The sequence below is a fragment of the Tarenaya hassleriana genome, unplaced genomic scaffold (genome assembly GCF_000463585.1).
Source record: "Tarenaya hassleriana unplaced genomic scaffold, ASM46358v1 Cleome4, whole genome shotgun sequence".
NCBI lineage: Eukaryota > Viridiplantae > Streptophyta > Magnoliopsida > Brassicales > Cleomaceae > Tarenaya > Tarenaya hassleriana.
Window position 1 is genome coordinate 2053207 of NW_010966881.1, and position 15534 is coordinate 2068740.

General features: G+C 36.8%; 2 protein-coding genes across 4 annotated transcripts; both read left to right on the forward strand.

Moving 5' to 3' along the window:
- The first annotated feature begins 561 nt into the window (after positions 1-561).
- LOC104823487 (serine/threonine-protein kinase KIPK1-like) lies at positions 562-5172 on the forward strand. 2 transcript variants are annotated; one of them, XM_010555072.2, is made up of 3 exons: positions 562-745; positions 1841-4053; positions 4138-5172. In XM_010555072.2, the coding sequence occupies exons 2-3, from the start codon at positions 2060-2062 to the stop codon at positions 5003-5005; spliced, it is 2862 nt and encodes a 953-aa protein (XP_010553374.1). In that variant the 5' UTR covers positions 562-745; positions 1841-2059; the 3' UTR covers positions 5006-5172. The 2 variants fall into 2 exon arrangements, with proteins under 2 accessions (XP_010553374.1, XP_010553375.1); XM_010555073.2 differs by having other exon boundaries at positions 1853-4053.
- A 337-nt stretch (positions 5173-5509) lies between these two features.
- Positions 5510-12763, forward strand: LOC104823488 (BTB/POZ domain-containing protein FBL11). Of its 2 annotated transcripts, XM_010555074.1 has the most exons (19): positions 5510-5742; positions 5872-5922; positions 6088-6208; positions 6308-6449; positions 6644-6693; positions 7286-7374; positions 7454-7559; positions 7928-7964; positions 8060-8211; positions 8630-9179; positions 9375-9629; positions 9714-9859; positions 10055-10402; positions 10546-10789; positions 10907-10962; positions 11330-11410; positions 11602-11646; positions 11744-11812; positions 12369-12763. In XM_010555074.1, exons 1-19 carry the CDS (start codon positions 5570-5572, stop codon positions 12522-12524), a joined length of 2871 nt encoding a protein of 956 aa, XP_010553376.1. In that variant the 5' UTR covers positions 5510-5569; the 3' UTR covers positions 12525-12763. The 2 variants fall into 2 exon arrangements, with proteins under 2 accessions (XP_010553376.1, XP_010553377.1); XM_010555075.1 differs by lacking the exons at positions 5510-5742; positions 5872-5922; positions 6088-6208 and having other exon boundaries at positions 6331-6449; positions 6644-6728.
- Positions 12764-15534: the final 2771 nt, after the last annotated feature.

Consider the following 15534-nt stretch of genomic DNA (forward strand, 5'->3'; position numbering starts at 1 on the left):
TTACTTTACTGACCGTAATTAATTCTTTCTAACCAAATTTAAAATAAACCTATAAAATTTTTAAAAATTATGATGAGGTGGTTGTTGGTTTAACCACAATATTTTAAACATTATTATTTATTTATGTAAAAGATTTAGTGATGAACACCAATTAATTCAATCGCAGCAAATTTGGGCATATGGAAAACTGTATGTCATTTTTTAATGTATTCCTCTATGTAAAATATTATTTTTACCAAAAAATAGAGAATATAATATCATTCAATTAAATTTGAAATCATACAACAGTTTTGAATTGTACAATATTAGTGTGAATTGTAATAAGAAAAAAATATTATCACTCTTTCTAAAAAGTATTTACATACATACGTACATACATACATATATATATATATATATATATGTAAATGTCAGTGGGTCTACATCGAGCATACGAAAACGTATTTTTCGCTAACTCGCAAACATATGGCGTGGGGTCCACCATGGCTTTCAACTTGATTCTCAGCTCTCATCGCTAAAACCAAAATTATCCCCATATAATAATAATATTTTTTTACTCTCTCATCTCCTTCTTTCCCTTCCTACCTCTTTCTAGTAAATTGTTTCTACTCTCTCTCTCTGTCTCTGGATCTTCCCCAAGCAAGAGGCAATTAGGGTTTCTGGGCATATCGGAGCTTCGGATTCACGCGGTTTCCTCTTCGGAATCTCTTTGGCTTCTGCCTCTTCGATCGTCTATTCTTTCTGGGTACGGCTTCTTCCGTGTTTTTCCTCTAGTTTTACCTTTTCAAATGCGCTTTTTCTTCTGTTCGTCTCACACATTTCGATGTTTTGGTTGCTTTTCACGAGATTTGAGATCGTTTTCACATGGGTTTTTTAGTATGTATGTTTCGTTGAAGGTTTTTTTTTCCTTTTCCGAGTTTCCATTTCTGGGCAGTGAGCTTGTGTTCCGTGATCAGGTTTTCGTGTGTGTGTGTATTTAGTTGGGTTTTCCTTTTTCACGTTTTCTGGATGTGTTTTGCTGCGAGGTTTGAATCATTTCTCCAGATGATTTGACATTTTGGATTATCGGTGGGTTTTTCATCTCCTTTTTCTTTGTTGCATTTAATGTGTTTGAAATCCGAATCCTCTCTCTTCTCTTTCAGCTACTGTTCATACTTTCACCATCTATACCTTCAACAGATCCGATACATTGTTTTCATGGTATTATTATGATGTTTTGATTCGTAACTTTTTGCTCTGAAATCAGGATTCTTCTGTTCTTGGGTTTTCGTAGTTGTTAGATTTTACCTTGCAGCTACTATGATCAGATTTTGCTCAACTGTCACGAGATTTGTATAATATTTTATCTGAATCTCGATCTTTATGGTCAGCCATTTCGTTGGAATTTAGCTGTTTTTCCCCATCCGCGTATTTGGTTGGTCCATCTCAATGTAGTGTAATTGAACTTTGCAGCCAGCTAAAATATTCAACTCGGTGCAAGCTTTTGATCATTTTCTTTGAAACTTTCTTTCGAAAAATGTGTTTTTTTGCTATATTATTATAATCTGGGCATCTATCCTTAGGTTTCATGATTAGGTCTATAACTATTATGACTTTAGTTATTAAATTTTGCTAGCTACATCTTCTATGAAACCTTTGTTCTTGAGTTGTCTTTGACCATTGCATCTCTCTTTTGATATTTTCAGCAGCTTCTTTTTCTTTTTACCGATTTCTTTCTCCTGTTACTTTTACACGTTCTTCATTTGAAGTTATATTGATGTTGTAGAGGTACCCCTGTTTAATTGGTTTCAAAGTTCTGTGCTTTTCCATACATTCTGACTTTCATTGCTTCTCGTGTTAGTGGGTTTTGCAGTGTTAGTGCTGAGGGGTTTTAGTACGAAGTGATGGCTCAAGTTCTATGGAAACACCAAGTGTTAAGAGATTCGGATTAAGCTGGTTTGCATTTTCAGGGGTTTCATTGTTTTTGAATCTTGGACTGTGAACACGTATTAGCATGAGGGGCTCTGTTCTTTCCCAGTTTGTGCCACTGTGAAGCTGTGTTGGTGCAGTGATCGTTTCAATGGGATCGTTCACGGGTGCTTGTGAAATCGTAGAAGAGAAGGACGAGGTTAAATCTGCTAAACACTCCAGTAGATATTGTAGACCGGTTTCAGGTTCAGGCAAAGATCTAGAACATCCTGTGGGCAAGCCATCCTACCGGGGTTCTCTGGAGTATGACATTGATAAGCTCTTCCAGTCTGTAACTGCGAAAAGCTCAGCCAAAGGAGTAACGGGTTCTTCGTTTCATCGTCTTGAGATGAGCTCAAGCACGGGCACGAGCAGGAGCACGAGCCCTTCGAGAAGAAACCCGATGAAAAAGCCAATTACAATGGGGACGCCCAGATCACCGAGAGTTGGACCCTCTGATTCAGTCTCTCTGAAGCAAGCTCTGAGGGATCTTTGCATTTCCAAGGCATCTGAAATGGCTGCACAGAAACGGTTATCGAAATCTGCTGCTGCTTCTCCAAGGATCTCTGAAGCAGACAGGATAAAGAGTTTGTACAATCAAGTATTGGTTGAATCTGCAAACAGATCTTTGCTGCATGTAGACAAGGGTAAAGGCAGCTTGGTTGAGATGTCTTCGACACCGGAGGAAAATAAACCGAGCTCTTCAAGGAGTGTGCCTCAGGAATTTGATGTCCTCGAGTATGGAATCATTCCCCGCAAAAGTGGAAACAACTCCTTGTCTGAAAAAATTGCAAACAAACAGTCAGAAACCGAGTTGTTGCGCAAATCCAGCAAACCTGTGTCTCGTTTTAGTTCCTGCAGTGGTGACGAAGTGATAGAGTTAGACAAAACTGTTTTGTTGGGTTCTTCTAATTCTGTCACCAAAGAAGATCTGGTAGAAGTAGACAAACATGTCACTTCGATGCCTTCTCGTTCCGCCAGCAGAGATGATTCCACAGAACAAAACAAGAACATTCTCTCATCTGCTAGAGTGCAAGAAGAGCAAACAGAGGTAGGTTCTGGGAAGAAGGAGTTGTGTAATGAACCCAGTTCAGGTACGAAGAACGACAAAAGATTAAACAAGGTAACAAGAACTATTCCACGTCCCAAGGCCCGGGCACGAAGAAAGTTTTCGCTCAAAAAGAAGGTCAAGCTTGGGGTAGCTTCTGCAACATACCCTGTGAATGAAGTTGGGGAAGTAGATGATTCTTTAGATCCTACAAGAAATCAACTTCTCTGCCAGAGGTGCCACTGCACGTTGAAGAATACAAGCATCAAGACCGACCCATCTTCGTACCCTAATCATAATCCCGAGGTTGGCTCAGACAAACTGTGCTCTGTTTCAAGAAATGTCAGTCGAGAAGCTGATCAGGATTCTCTTGCATCCCCTCTTCCGAATCACATTGCTAAGAGCGGGAAAGGAGCCAGCGAGAATTCCTTCAGTTCATATAAGATTAGTCATAACAGCACTGAAGCCGGAATTGTCATGAAACAAGGCGTCTCTTCAGGCAATTACAGTGGAAACGGTGCCACTGATGAAAAGGAAAGAGAGAATCCAACTTCAAGTGAAAAGTTTGAATTCTCCTTGAGTTCAAAAGATAGCATTGGAGATTATAGCAGCAGCACAAGCATGATGAGTGAAGAGAGCAATCTAAGCAGGTTTAGCTGTGGCAATAAACCTCACATGTCGATGGATGTGAGATGGGAAGCCATTAAGCATGTCAAATTGCAGTATGGCACTTTAGGTCTTCGGCATTTCAACCTTTTGAAGAAGCTCGGGTGTGGAGACATAGGAACAGTATATCTTGCTGAGTTGATCAGTACAAACTGCCTGTTTGCGATAAAGGTAATGGACAATGAGTTCTTGGCAAGAAGAAAAAAGACACCAAGAGCCCAAACAGAGAGGGAAATACTGAAAATGTTGGATCATCCTTTTCTACCGACCTTGTATGCCCAATTTACATCGGATAACTTATCGTGTCTGGTAATGGAATATTGTCCTGGTGGAGATCTTCATGTCCTGAGGCAGAAACAGCTCGGCAGATGTTTTCCTGAACCTGCAGCAAGGTAAGATAACTACTTACCACATTGTTGCTTCTTGTTAGTTTAAGGGGATGTGCTGAGTATTGATTGGTAAAACGCCGTAAACAGGTTCTATGTAGCGGAAGTTCTCCTCGCACTGGAGTACCTACACATGCTCGGTGTTATATACCGAGATCTAAAACCCGAAAACATTCTTGTCCGAGAAGATGGCCACATTATGCTTACGGATTTCGACCTCTCACTCAGATGTGCTGTGAACCCAACTCTTCTCAAATCATCTTATCCCCCCGGGACAGATCCAGCCAGGGTTTCGGGTCCACAGAACACATCCAACTGCATACAACCCTTCTGCATTGAGCCATCTTGTCGGGTCCCCTGTTTCAGCCCGAGGCTATCGTCATCCCAACCCGCAAAACAGAAAATCCGAAAGCCAAAAAGGATTGATCTTTTGACACAACAGTTCAAATCACTACCCCAACTCGTGGCGGAGCCAACCGATGCAAGATCCAATTCATTCGTGGGGACCCACGAGTATTTAGCCCCGGAAATCATCAAAGGAGAGGGGCATGGAGCTGCAGTGGACTGGTGGACATTCGGAATCCTTCTCTACGAGCTTTTATACGGTAAAACACCTTTCAAAGGTTACAACAACGATGAGACATTGGCGAATGTTGTATTGATGAACCTCAAGTTTCCCGATAGCCCGCTGGTGAGTTTCCAAGCGAAGGATCTGATCAGAGGGTTGCTTGTGAAGGATCCTGAGAATCGTTTCGGGTCAGAGAAAGGAGCTGCAGAGATCAAGAGGCACCCGTTTTTCGAGGGACTGAACTGGGCTCTCATCCGTTGCGCTATCCCGCCCGAGCTGCCCGATTTATACGAGTTTGGAGCTCCGGAGGTGGTGAATTCGCCCGAGGGTAACAACAGGTATCTTGAGTGTAAAGCCGTAGGAGATCATCTTGAGTTTGAGTTGTTTTAGGGGTGTCAAAAAAACAACTTTCTGGTGAAATGTGTCAAAGAACATGAAATATATGTTATTCCGCACAAGGGTATGTCGTCTTTGTATCAGATTCACAACTGTTGAAATTTTTAAGCCTACTATGTAAAGTTTCCTCCTCTTTGGAGAATTTTGAATTTCCAATTAAAGAGTTGTTGAGGGTAAAAGAAAAATCACAGTGTTTTTTTTAGTCACTGCCAAAAAAAAAAAAGGCTCCCAAATTGAATAAAAATGCAATAAAAGTATGGATGAACCGAAAGTAAGAAAAGCTGATAAAGTCCATTATCATATGAAGGGAGCTAATTGTTTCTTTTACATTTATCACTAATTTTAAAAATGGTATTGTAATTTGTAACAAGAAAGATTCAGATTGGTTTGGTTCGGTTTTGTGACCAAAATTTAAATGGTATAATTCGATTCGGTTCGGTCATAGATCTGTGAACCGGAAGTTCCCTTCTCTATATGTCTCTCGTTTCTGCAAAATACCGCGCTTCACTGTATTTTCTCGAATTTTCCTTCTTGATTGGACTCGCTGGTATTCGCTAGATGGCGCGAAGCCTGGTCGATGAATTCGTCATCCTCGTAGTGACGGATCCTTGTCGGTTAGGTGCACATGTTGAAGTTGAAGAGGTTTTGACCTCAACTTCAATTATCAATTCCTGGGATTTGCCTGAACTTCTCAACTGCGAAAGAGTAACCGTTCGAGCTCATCGGAGTAGGTAATTGCTGAATCTCCCACGAAAATCTCATGGTTACGTGCTTTTGTTCCGATAATTTTTCGGTATAATGATTTATTTTTTGTTTTTCGAGTTCCCTATTTTTTTCCGAATCACTCTTTTCCTCTGCAGGCTCGTTCAAGGCTCTTCATATTTCCGTGGTCTTCTTAGCGGAAGCTTCAGGTAGATTCCGATATTGTACTCATATATGCATTTTTATACAGTTTTTTTTGTGTGTGTGTTTGATTGTCCATACATGTATATTGGTGTCTGTGTAAATGGCTTTGTGTATGTTTCTGATCATGGAATCTTACTGGGTTTACTTGATTGACGTTGTCTGTCTCACAGCGAATCACGCCTTGAAGACATCCCAATCCAGTGGAACCCAGAAGTGTTTTTGGATGTTCTGAGATGTATATATGGCTGCCCCTTGGATATTGCATCCAGAAACTTCTTACATCTCCTTGAGGTTTGATGACGATGTTGATCTCAGTCCTTTCCTCAGTTTATATCCTGTTACATGTTTTCGTTTCATACTGAATACGAGAATTTTACTTTGTGATTGTAGGCTGCACTCTATTTTGGAGTTGATGTGCTTCTGTCTAAATGTAAATCTTGGCTTTCAGTGTTGGCCTTGTCTAAGGGACTCGAATCACCACCAATGGAATTAAATGACCTTATTAGTATATGGAATTTCGGCCTGGAGCATGGTGAGAAATCTCGGAAGTCCTTAAAATTTTGCTTAAATAGGAATTTTCGGAACAATAACATGATTCATTTGATATTAGAGTTGTGATGTAATCTCAAGTGCTAGACATATGAGCTGGATGTTCACAGATAATGCGTTCAGTGTTTGTATCATCATATCATCTCTAATGCATGTAACTTTGTAATATACTTGCAGCCAGCGACTTTGTGCCAGATTTATGTGCGGCTTATCTTGCAAAGAATTTTGTACGTGCCTGATTTCCATCTCATCTGGCATTTGGGTATTCACCACTAACTACTTTCTTCAGTTTTTAGTTTTTAACCATTTGGTTTGCCATCAGTCATTCATGTTGTAGCTGTTGATGTCCCATACCCGTCTCGATGTATGGTATAGTATATGATATAAGGAACTGTTGTTGACCATTATCTTTTGATGGACTCCTGGTATGACCTTGAATATGTGTGGAGCTGAATGATTCAGTTTGGATTGGCTTGACTAACGAAATGCTGATACACTAATGCAGTGTCAATGTTAATTGTCGTAAGAGTTGGCCGTCATCATTCAGGTTTTTTTATGGAAAGAGAAATAGATTTCTTGTTATTGCTTATGCTTGTTGGGTGATTGACAATAAGACAGTTTCTGAATTTCGGTTGCAGAGCTCTTTAGCAGATGCCTGAAAACTGTTTCTTTGTTATCCATTAATATATGAGATTTTGTTGTGTTTTCCATATTGATTGATTCAATGATCTATTAGATGACAGAGGACACTTTGTCACCATATAAGCTCTAATTCATTCCTCCATTATAGCTAATAATTGACGGTTATGTCTTCCGCAGATGCTGCTGAAATCTAATAAGTTTTTTGGTAATGTTCCATATGAGTTGTTGATGCATTGCATAAAACATCCTCATCTGACTGTGGACAGGTACTCTTGTCTTGTCTGACTATGTATCTTTTGGGTTAAAGTATTCCTGAAATTCTCATGTCTTGCTGATTTCTGACAGCGAGATGCATCTTGCTGATGGACTTCTTGTTTGGCTCGATGCCAACAGAAGAAATTTGGAATCCTCAACGAGTATTCAAAATGACTTAATCATCTTGATGGAACAGGTAAGATGTAGAAGATCTGACACCTATACAAATATGAATTAGCAATCCAGGAAAGCCATATTAGAATATTTCATTAGCAATATGAGCTCGTCTGTGCAAGTCGCATATTTGCCTTAAATGTTTTCCTTTCCTGTCAACTACTTCATATTCCATGGAAAATGAAATATTGGAAAAAAAATTCATGTATGAGAAAATTGTTAATTACATTGCTGTCATATTTCAATGAACCATCTTAAATTGGAATTTTGTCAAATCATCGGGGAGAACAGTGAACAGAAGGACTTGTTCTTCTGTGTTTTCCACTCATTTATCTGTTCATACCTAATTTTTGTTGATTACGATTCTCACTGTAAAATTTTTTCTGTCAGGTCCATTATAGTCTTTTGCCATTGTGGTTTACTGCAGGTAATGTGAGATTATAGGTGTCTATGCTATAAATCTTACTTGGAAATTTTGCTTCTGGAGGATGTCTTTTAGTCAAGTATGTTATTGCATTTCAGGGAAAAGAAAGTCTCACATTTTCTCGAAGTATGCTGACCAAAGCATTGACTTGGTCATTAGATTGATGAAAATGTCATCCATAAGATTGGTAGATATGCTAGGAGACAGTTGTCCGGCTGATCTCAGAGTTCGTCTGTCAGAATACTCAGAGGTATAATATATTTGTCATATGTTGTTCCCTCCTGGATTGAGCTTACCAGTATGTTTCAGACATTTTATTTTGCACTTGGGCTAGATTCTATATGACGAAACTTACTTAGGTTTCCTTTGAAGTCAACTTAGTTGCAGATTTTTATTAATTGTTTTTCTCTAGTAAAGGCCGGCCCCAAATAAACTTGGGACTTAGGTGCTGTTGTTGTTGTTGTTGCTTTTGTCTAGTAAGAATGCATGTTTCTCTTGCATTTAGTAACTTGTCATAAGTTTCCCCGGGAAAAATATTCTCACCATGCTACTAATTTCAATTCAATAGTTGATTTAAAGATCCGTATTAAATTTTTAGATGCAAATCTGCTGATTCCATTACAACCACATTTTGTCCTATCTAATCAAGTCATTGTTCCCTTAATCAGAGATTGGACCTTTCAGGATGTCCACACATGAATGCAGCCATCATGGTACTGTCTGTGCTCCCTAACTCATATTACATAAACACCGTTTGGAAGAAGAGTTTGAAGACTTTCCTGATGAACCTTGAAGATGGAGAAAGAAACCGATTCCAATCATATCAGAGGTCTTTACCGATTTTGTCTTTCGAAAGAGTCCAAGAGGTCGATATTTCCAAGTGTCCGAGTCTTGATGTTAAATCTGTGATCGAGTGCTTGTCTAAGTCATTCCCATCATTAACAAAACTGAGAGCTGCTTATCTTTTAAACTTCAAGATGACCACTCTGTGCAAAGTTCTCCAGAAATTTCCTCAATTAAGAGAAGTCGATTTAACTGTTGATATTACTCCTGTAATACTGGGTCAAGCATCAGTGGTTTACTCAAGTCCAGCTTCAATTCAAACTGCATCCAACCTCTACATGATTGGTGGCATTAATTCCATAAATTCTGGGCAAGATAATTGTTCAGTTTCGTACATTACAAGACTAACGTTGGAGGGTCGAAGTGATATCTGTGGTTAGTCCTTTTTGTTTGTTCTTTTATTCCTTTTTTCCTTTCTTGTAATTGTTCTCTTCTGCAGTGGTGATTTAATACTCTGATCTGATAAGTTTGTGTTTCTTTTGGTAATCATTAAGAAAAAACTCAAGAATAACTGGAGTTGAAAAGATTGGATGTATTTACGCCTGATATCTCATATTTGCATTTATCCAGATACGGAACTCCAGAGCATCTCGAGGTTATGTGATTCATTACAGTACCTGAACATTAAAGGTTGTGTGCTAGTCTCAGATGCTTGTATAGCAGATATTATACAGAGATGTACAAGATTACAATCTATCATAGTTTGTTATACTTCTTTTGCGGGGAATTCCGTTCGGGCTCTCTGCACTAGTATTTCTACATTGAAAGAGCCTATGAATTCCATAGCAACTAATCTTCGGATGCTGCATATGAGTGGATGCAAGGGTGAGTGTCTTTTTCATTGTAGTCTTTCTTTGATGACACAATTGTTGGATTCTTCTAATGGAACACATTTGTTAACATTGGCAGGAGTTAATGAAGCCTTGCTGACGAACTTGATATCTCAGACACACAAGCTGAAGAGTCTCTGCTTGAAGGATACAGAGGTTACAGACACTGTGCTCTGCAAATTTTCTGGCTGTTCCTTAGAGATGCTCGATATTTCAAATACCATGGTCAGTCTTCCCATTTGTAAAATCTAGAATTTTGCCTCTGGAAGTACAAATACGATGCATTTCCTCTTTAGGATTACATTCTTTACTTCTTCAAGACGAGACACTTGTCACTATGTCCCATGACACTGTAATTCATAAATACAGAATTCTTTTGCCTGCCTAATCTGTTTTTACTCTTTTCTTATAAACTTGCAGGTATCTAGGCCGGCTCTTGCACATGTCATTAGTAAAAATTATGGTTTAAAATGCTTGAAGGCAAGGGGATGTAAAACTCTGCTTCAAGTAGACAGTGACAGGAATAGTGCTGATTTCTTTTTCTCATGGTTTGGTCAAGAGCTGGTTAATGGGTTAGACAAGAGATGTGGTTTGGAGGAACTTGAGATGGGTTGGGGTTTTTCTTATTCCTCGTTTGAGTCTATGAGACCTGCGATTACATTTCTCCGGAGTATAAGTTTGGGTTTGGGTGGTTCATTAGGTGAACATTCTTTGAAGCTGCTACCTTCAGCTTGCCCTTTGCTAGAGTCTGTCATCTTTTATTTTCAGGTATTGCTTCTCATCAGGATTTCAAATATGTTTGCAATTTCCATTCATTTTGCTAGTTGACTTATAAGGTTTAACCTTCCGATGCTTTCTTATTCATCTTCCTTGCTTTCTTTTTCTTTCTTTTTTTTTTCCTGTTCTGGCAGGACATATCTGATTCTGCCCTGACCAATATCATGACGTCGTTGAAGCACTTACAAGAGTTAGCTTTGTGTTATTGTTTCGGTGACATATCCATGTTAGGGTTCAAGTTCCCTATCCCAAACCTGAGAAAACTGAGGCTTGAAAGGGTAACTCGCTGGATGACCAGTGATGATTTATTTGTTCTCACCCAAAGCTGTCCAAACTTAATCGAGCTTTCATTGGTTGGATGTGTACTTTTGAATTCAGGTAAAAAGTTTTTGGTTACCGGGGCAAGAACGTATCCAGTGTCTCAACCCCGTGCTTTTTCTTTATATCTCTGTGATCTGACTCATCTCTTTTTCTTCTTTTGTTTTCGCTTTACAGGTTGTCAAACTATCATCTCAACTGGATGGCCTGGAATGATTTCTCTTCATCTAGAGGTTTGTTATGATTATTTAGCTTGGAAACGAGTTTTTAGTGGAAAGTATCCTCTCTCTGTGTGTGCCGGAAAGAAGTGATCTTCTGCTGAGATCAAAATATGTTGCATCTTCATAATATGCAGATTTCATGCAATCATAGGGGAGACCAAAACATCTTATCGCATTCACATCAACATCCTTGTATCATAATTATAATGTGATGCATGTTTTTAATAACAAAATATAAACACTGCAATGCAAAGCCGTCATAATTCATGCCAAGCCTCGGAACATTTTCGCTTGAGCTAACGTTCTCAGAGCTTCACTGTTACCCTTGTAAAGTCTTTGCTCTGTCTGTCTAATTCTTGCATAATTTTTCGAGGGATAGGACTGTGGAGGAATAACAGAGAAAGGAGTCTCTTCCTTCTTTGACTGCGTCGCTCTTGAAGACCTTTTGCTTCGTCACAATGTGAGTTCTCTCTTATATACCTACACTTTAGATATGGTATCTGTTTTTTACATAGGCTAATCTCCTTTGCCTTCATAGAACATCATGTAAATCTTTGATGTATCATTCATCGTAAAATTACTGGCATATCCCGAGTAGTAGAATTTTGGGCTTTTATTTCTGACTTTGATTCTTAATCTTGAATCATTTAGGGATCCGGGATAGAACGAAATTTCATTCTCAATGCTGCTTCTAAGGTGAGTCGGGCAATTTGGATACTTGTTTTCTTACATTATAGTTGCACACATGAGCGTTCTAAATGTTGGTTTTGCTTTAACTCTCTGCAATTACTAGTTGCCGATGCTTCGGATAATATCACTAGACATGTGTGATGCAAGAGACAGTGACTTCGATGTTCCAGAGGTAAATGATGTTAGAAATCACCGTGTAATTTATCATTTTGTTTTAGAACTAACATAGGAGTAGAATTTACATGAAATACAAATGAGTAGTGTAAGTTATAGAGTGTTTGCTCACAACAGAAATCGGGTTCTAGATTCAGTATTTTCTAATAAAACTCGAGAATTTCATTGCATCAAATCGAATCTGTTGTTGCTATGATTTGTAGGATCGGTAGTACTTCATTCACCATGTTCAGTTAGAATCTGTGCATGAAACAATGAGTATTTTGAGTGATAACTCAGATTCTAGATTCGGGTTTTTTCTCTCTCTCTCTAAATTCTCTCTAAAAAGGCTCGAACATTTGTATCAAACCAAATCGGTTGTTGATATGATTTGTAGGATTGATATTACTTTCATTCACCTTTTTCAGTTAGAATCTGTGTTATGAAACAGCATGAGTAGTGTTGAGTAATAACTCGGATTCTAGATACGGGATTTCTTTGTTTTTTTCTATAAAAACGCTCGAGAATTTGAACATTTTATCGGATCGAATTGGTGTTTGATATGAATTTGGCAGGAAAAGAATGGTTGTTACCTGAGGATTGTGAAGATTGCAAGATGCAAATCTAAGAGATGTGCTTTTGGCATTGGAGCTCCAATGCATAAGGAGACAATGGTAATGGTATGGAACAGCAAAGACCTAACTAAAACACTTGTCAAAGAAAGACTTTGATCCCAACCCAAAACCCCCCAAAACAAAATAAAAAATGTGGGAACAGAAGAAATAAAAAATAAAATTAGTATTTTCTTTCCTTTAAATAATGAGTTTGCAAGAGATTGGACAGAAAATTATTTGCTTGTAACAGCTAAAGTTTTTTTTTTTGTAATTTATGTTTTCTTGTTTTCAACGGGAAAATATTTCTGTCCAATTTTCTGAAAAGGACAAATGGAATTTATGTGCGCTTGTTGTTAGAGTGGACATCTCGAGATTCAGTTTAAAATTTTAGCGGTTCGGTTCGATAATGTTTTATTTGGTATTCTAAAATTTGTATCAAATTAGTATTGTATATTATTCGATTCGGTTCTGGTTTGGGAACGGTTTGGTTTCGGTTTTTATTAAAATAAACTTAGATTTGCTTTATAAAATTGGGTTTTTATGGAATTTTGTAAAGTTCGGTTCGGTTCCGGAAAATTCGGTATTATAAAAAATATACTATTCAAAAATTTTAAATGATACGGTTCAAAAAAAATATCGAAATTTTCGGTTTGGTACGGTTCGGTTTCGAAAAATCGAACCAAAACGTTCATCCCTACTTGTGGTTACAAATTACAGCCTAAATAAACTTAATTAATATTGCCAAACCAAATACTTTGAACTGAGGAGGATCGATATTTCAGATATTTGTTCATTTTCCGTTTGATTTTTTTTTTTTGATTTAGATTTTTTTATAAGTAAAATAGTTTTTATTCAATTTTCTATATGAACTTTTATTTTATTTGCTTTCAGTTCTAATTAGAAAAAAAGTATATATTTTTACTAATAAAATTTACGTTTTTTCAGTTTATTATTATATATATATGCATAAAGGGTTAGGTTTTTTTCCTCATAAACAGTAACCACCTTGCATCATCTCGAATTCATGTATAGAGATGGATATATATTAAATTCGTGTAGGTATCAGACTTTACAGCTCCTTACTAAATATGCCTTTACTTTTAGACAAGTTGGAATTGTCGTATCTCATCCAACTAAGAAAATCGTTGCATCTGTCATTTTCTTGTTAGTTTTTTTTTTAAATTTAGACGAATAAAAAACGCGTTCTTTTTGCATCTAACTTTCGTGCGCATGGGCCCATAAAAAGTTACAATTTTTTTTTATAATAAAAAAGTTCACGGAATCTTTAATCCGATTATATTTTTTTGGGGAGATCTAAAGAAATATCATATGAATTATCGAAGGAATGGAATCTGAATGAAATCATGTTTTGTGCAACTATACATAAAAAAAAATGGTTTTCTTATCATTATTTTGGATTTTTTACCTTAAAAAACTATTTATTCGATTTTTATGTTATTTGCTTAAATTTTTATTCATTTTTTGTTTCTTCGATTTTTCAACCAAAAATTGTATTCGTAAAGGATCATTAATATTATCAATTACATTTCGAAAAAGTCAGACCTATTTTTTGGTTGGTTCATAGATCGTTGGGCTTCGTTTACCAAGAATTCGACTTTACAAATAAAGTCAAACTTTGGTTTTATTTGATTTTCTGTTATGTTTACATTCGTTCCAAATTCCAATTTTTCATTTTAAAAAAAAAAATTATCTGTTCAGTTTTTATAACAAATTCAATTTTAGTATAATTGTCTATATTATTAAGTTCGAATTCCTTTACTTTTTCTTTTAATTAATCGCATAAATCATACAAAGATTGAAAGGCCCTCATCTAACTTCTTCATTTTTTCTAACTTTGTATGAAATTTAAGAAAAATATCTATAAATTAACAGTCTCAATTGGCCTGTTATCAATTATTTGTAATATCTTTTTATTAAATAAGTTTCTTTATATATTTGAATACAAATTTATATTATTACATTAGATTCTTAGATTCTATCAAAGTACACAATTTCGTCGAAGTTCGGGTGGTTTTTTGGTGATATGTATATATTGGTTTAATGAATATCAATAATAAAAATTGTTTTCTTCATATTTGTCATATTTATCAAAATATTTTTTTTGTTAAAATATCAAAATATTATAGAGATAGATATATATAATAAAATTTAACTTTTAAATTTAATACACTGAGAACAGATATTGTATATAGAATTATTTAAAATTTTATTTTTGATATATATATATATATATATCATCTGAATTATAACTAGATGTATCTATTTGGTCCAAAATATCATAGATCGATATACAATTAGTTATTCTGTTTTAATATATATATATATATATATATATATATATATAACCTCCCATATTTTATTTTTCAAAACGTTATTATTAAATTTTATCCAAAGTTTAATTCAAAATGCTGATCCATTGTGACACCCGAAACCCGTATCCCGCAATACGAGTTGCGCCACATGGACAATTAAAATAAAAATCGCATTTCCAAAAAATCCGCGGGAATTTAAAACTTTTATTTTTAGAGTTCAGCGGAAGAAACTTTCTTACATACATATACGATACATTATTCGAGTTATAATTATACATACACAGTGGTAGTATCACATTATTACAAACCATAAAAGTCTACCACCGATATAACACAAACCGTTCCCCGAAAACGTAAATGTACCGTAGACAATAATTATACATGATCACACGGCAGGTCACACCAGTCTTCGATGTCCGCTCCTCAGCTACTGCTGCTCACGACCTGAAACGTTGCGTAACAACGTCCTAAGCTAATTGCTTAGAGAGTGAACTCGGGCGTAACCCGGAGTTCTATTCTCATGGTGCCAGGGAAAGCACAAACATATAGATATATGTGTGTATGTACTAATATTCTAATAAACGGGAATTGAACACATAAATCACAGTAAGCACGCAGCAATCACAATCAAGTCCGTACGACGAGTCGGCCGTACGACAAGTCGCACGACAGAGTCCGTCAAATCGTCTCTACGCGCACCATGCGTAGGTAGGTACTCCCCATGTGCGTAGCACAACCACCTCTCTCCTCGGATTCCATCTACTCCGCACACACTCGGAATCCGGCATAAGTAT

What these genes read in the sequence shown, in the direction of transcription:
- LOC104823487 (XM_010555072.2), top strand. Translation starts at nt 2,060, where the DNA reads ATGGGATCGTTCACGGGTGCTTGTGAAATCGTAGAAGAGAAGGACGAG. An exon ending in TTTCCTGAACCTGCAGCAAG is followed by an intron (nt 4,054 to 4,137) that starts GTAAGATAACTA and finishes CGCCGTAAACAG; the next exon opens with GTTCTATGTAGCGGAAGTTC.
- LOC104823488 (XM_010555074.1), top strand. Translation starts at nt 5,570, where the DNA reads ATGGCGCGAAGCCTGGTCGATGAATTCGTCATCCTCGTAGTGACGGAT. An exon ending in CCTCATCTGACTGTGGACAG is followed by an intron (nt 7,375 to 7,453) that starts GTACTCTTGTCT and finishes GATTTCTGACAG; the next exon opens with CGAGATGCATCTTGCTGATG. An exon ending in GCCATTGTGGTTTACTGCAG is followed by an intron (nt 7,965 to 8,059) that starts GTAATGTGAGAT and finishes ATTGCATTTCAG; the next exon opens with GGAAAAGAAAGTCTCACATT.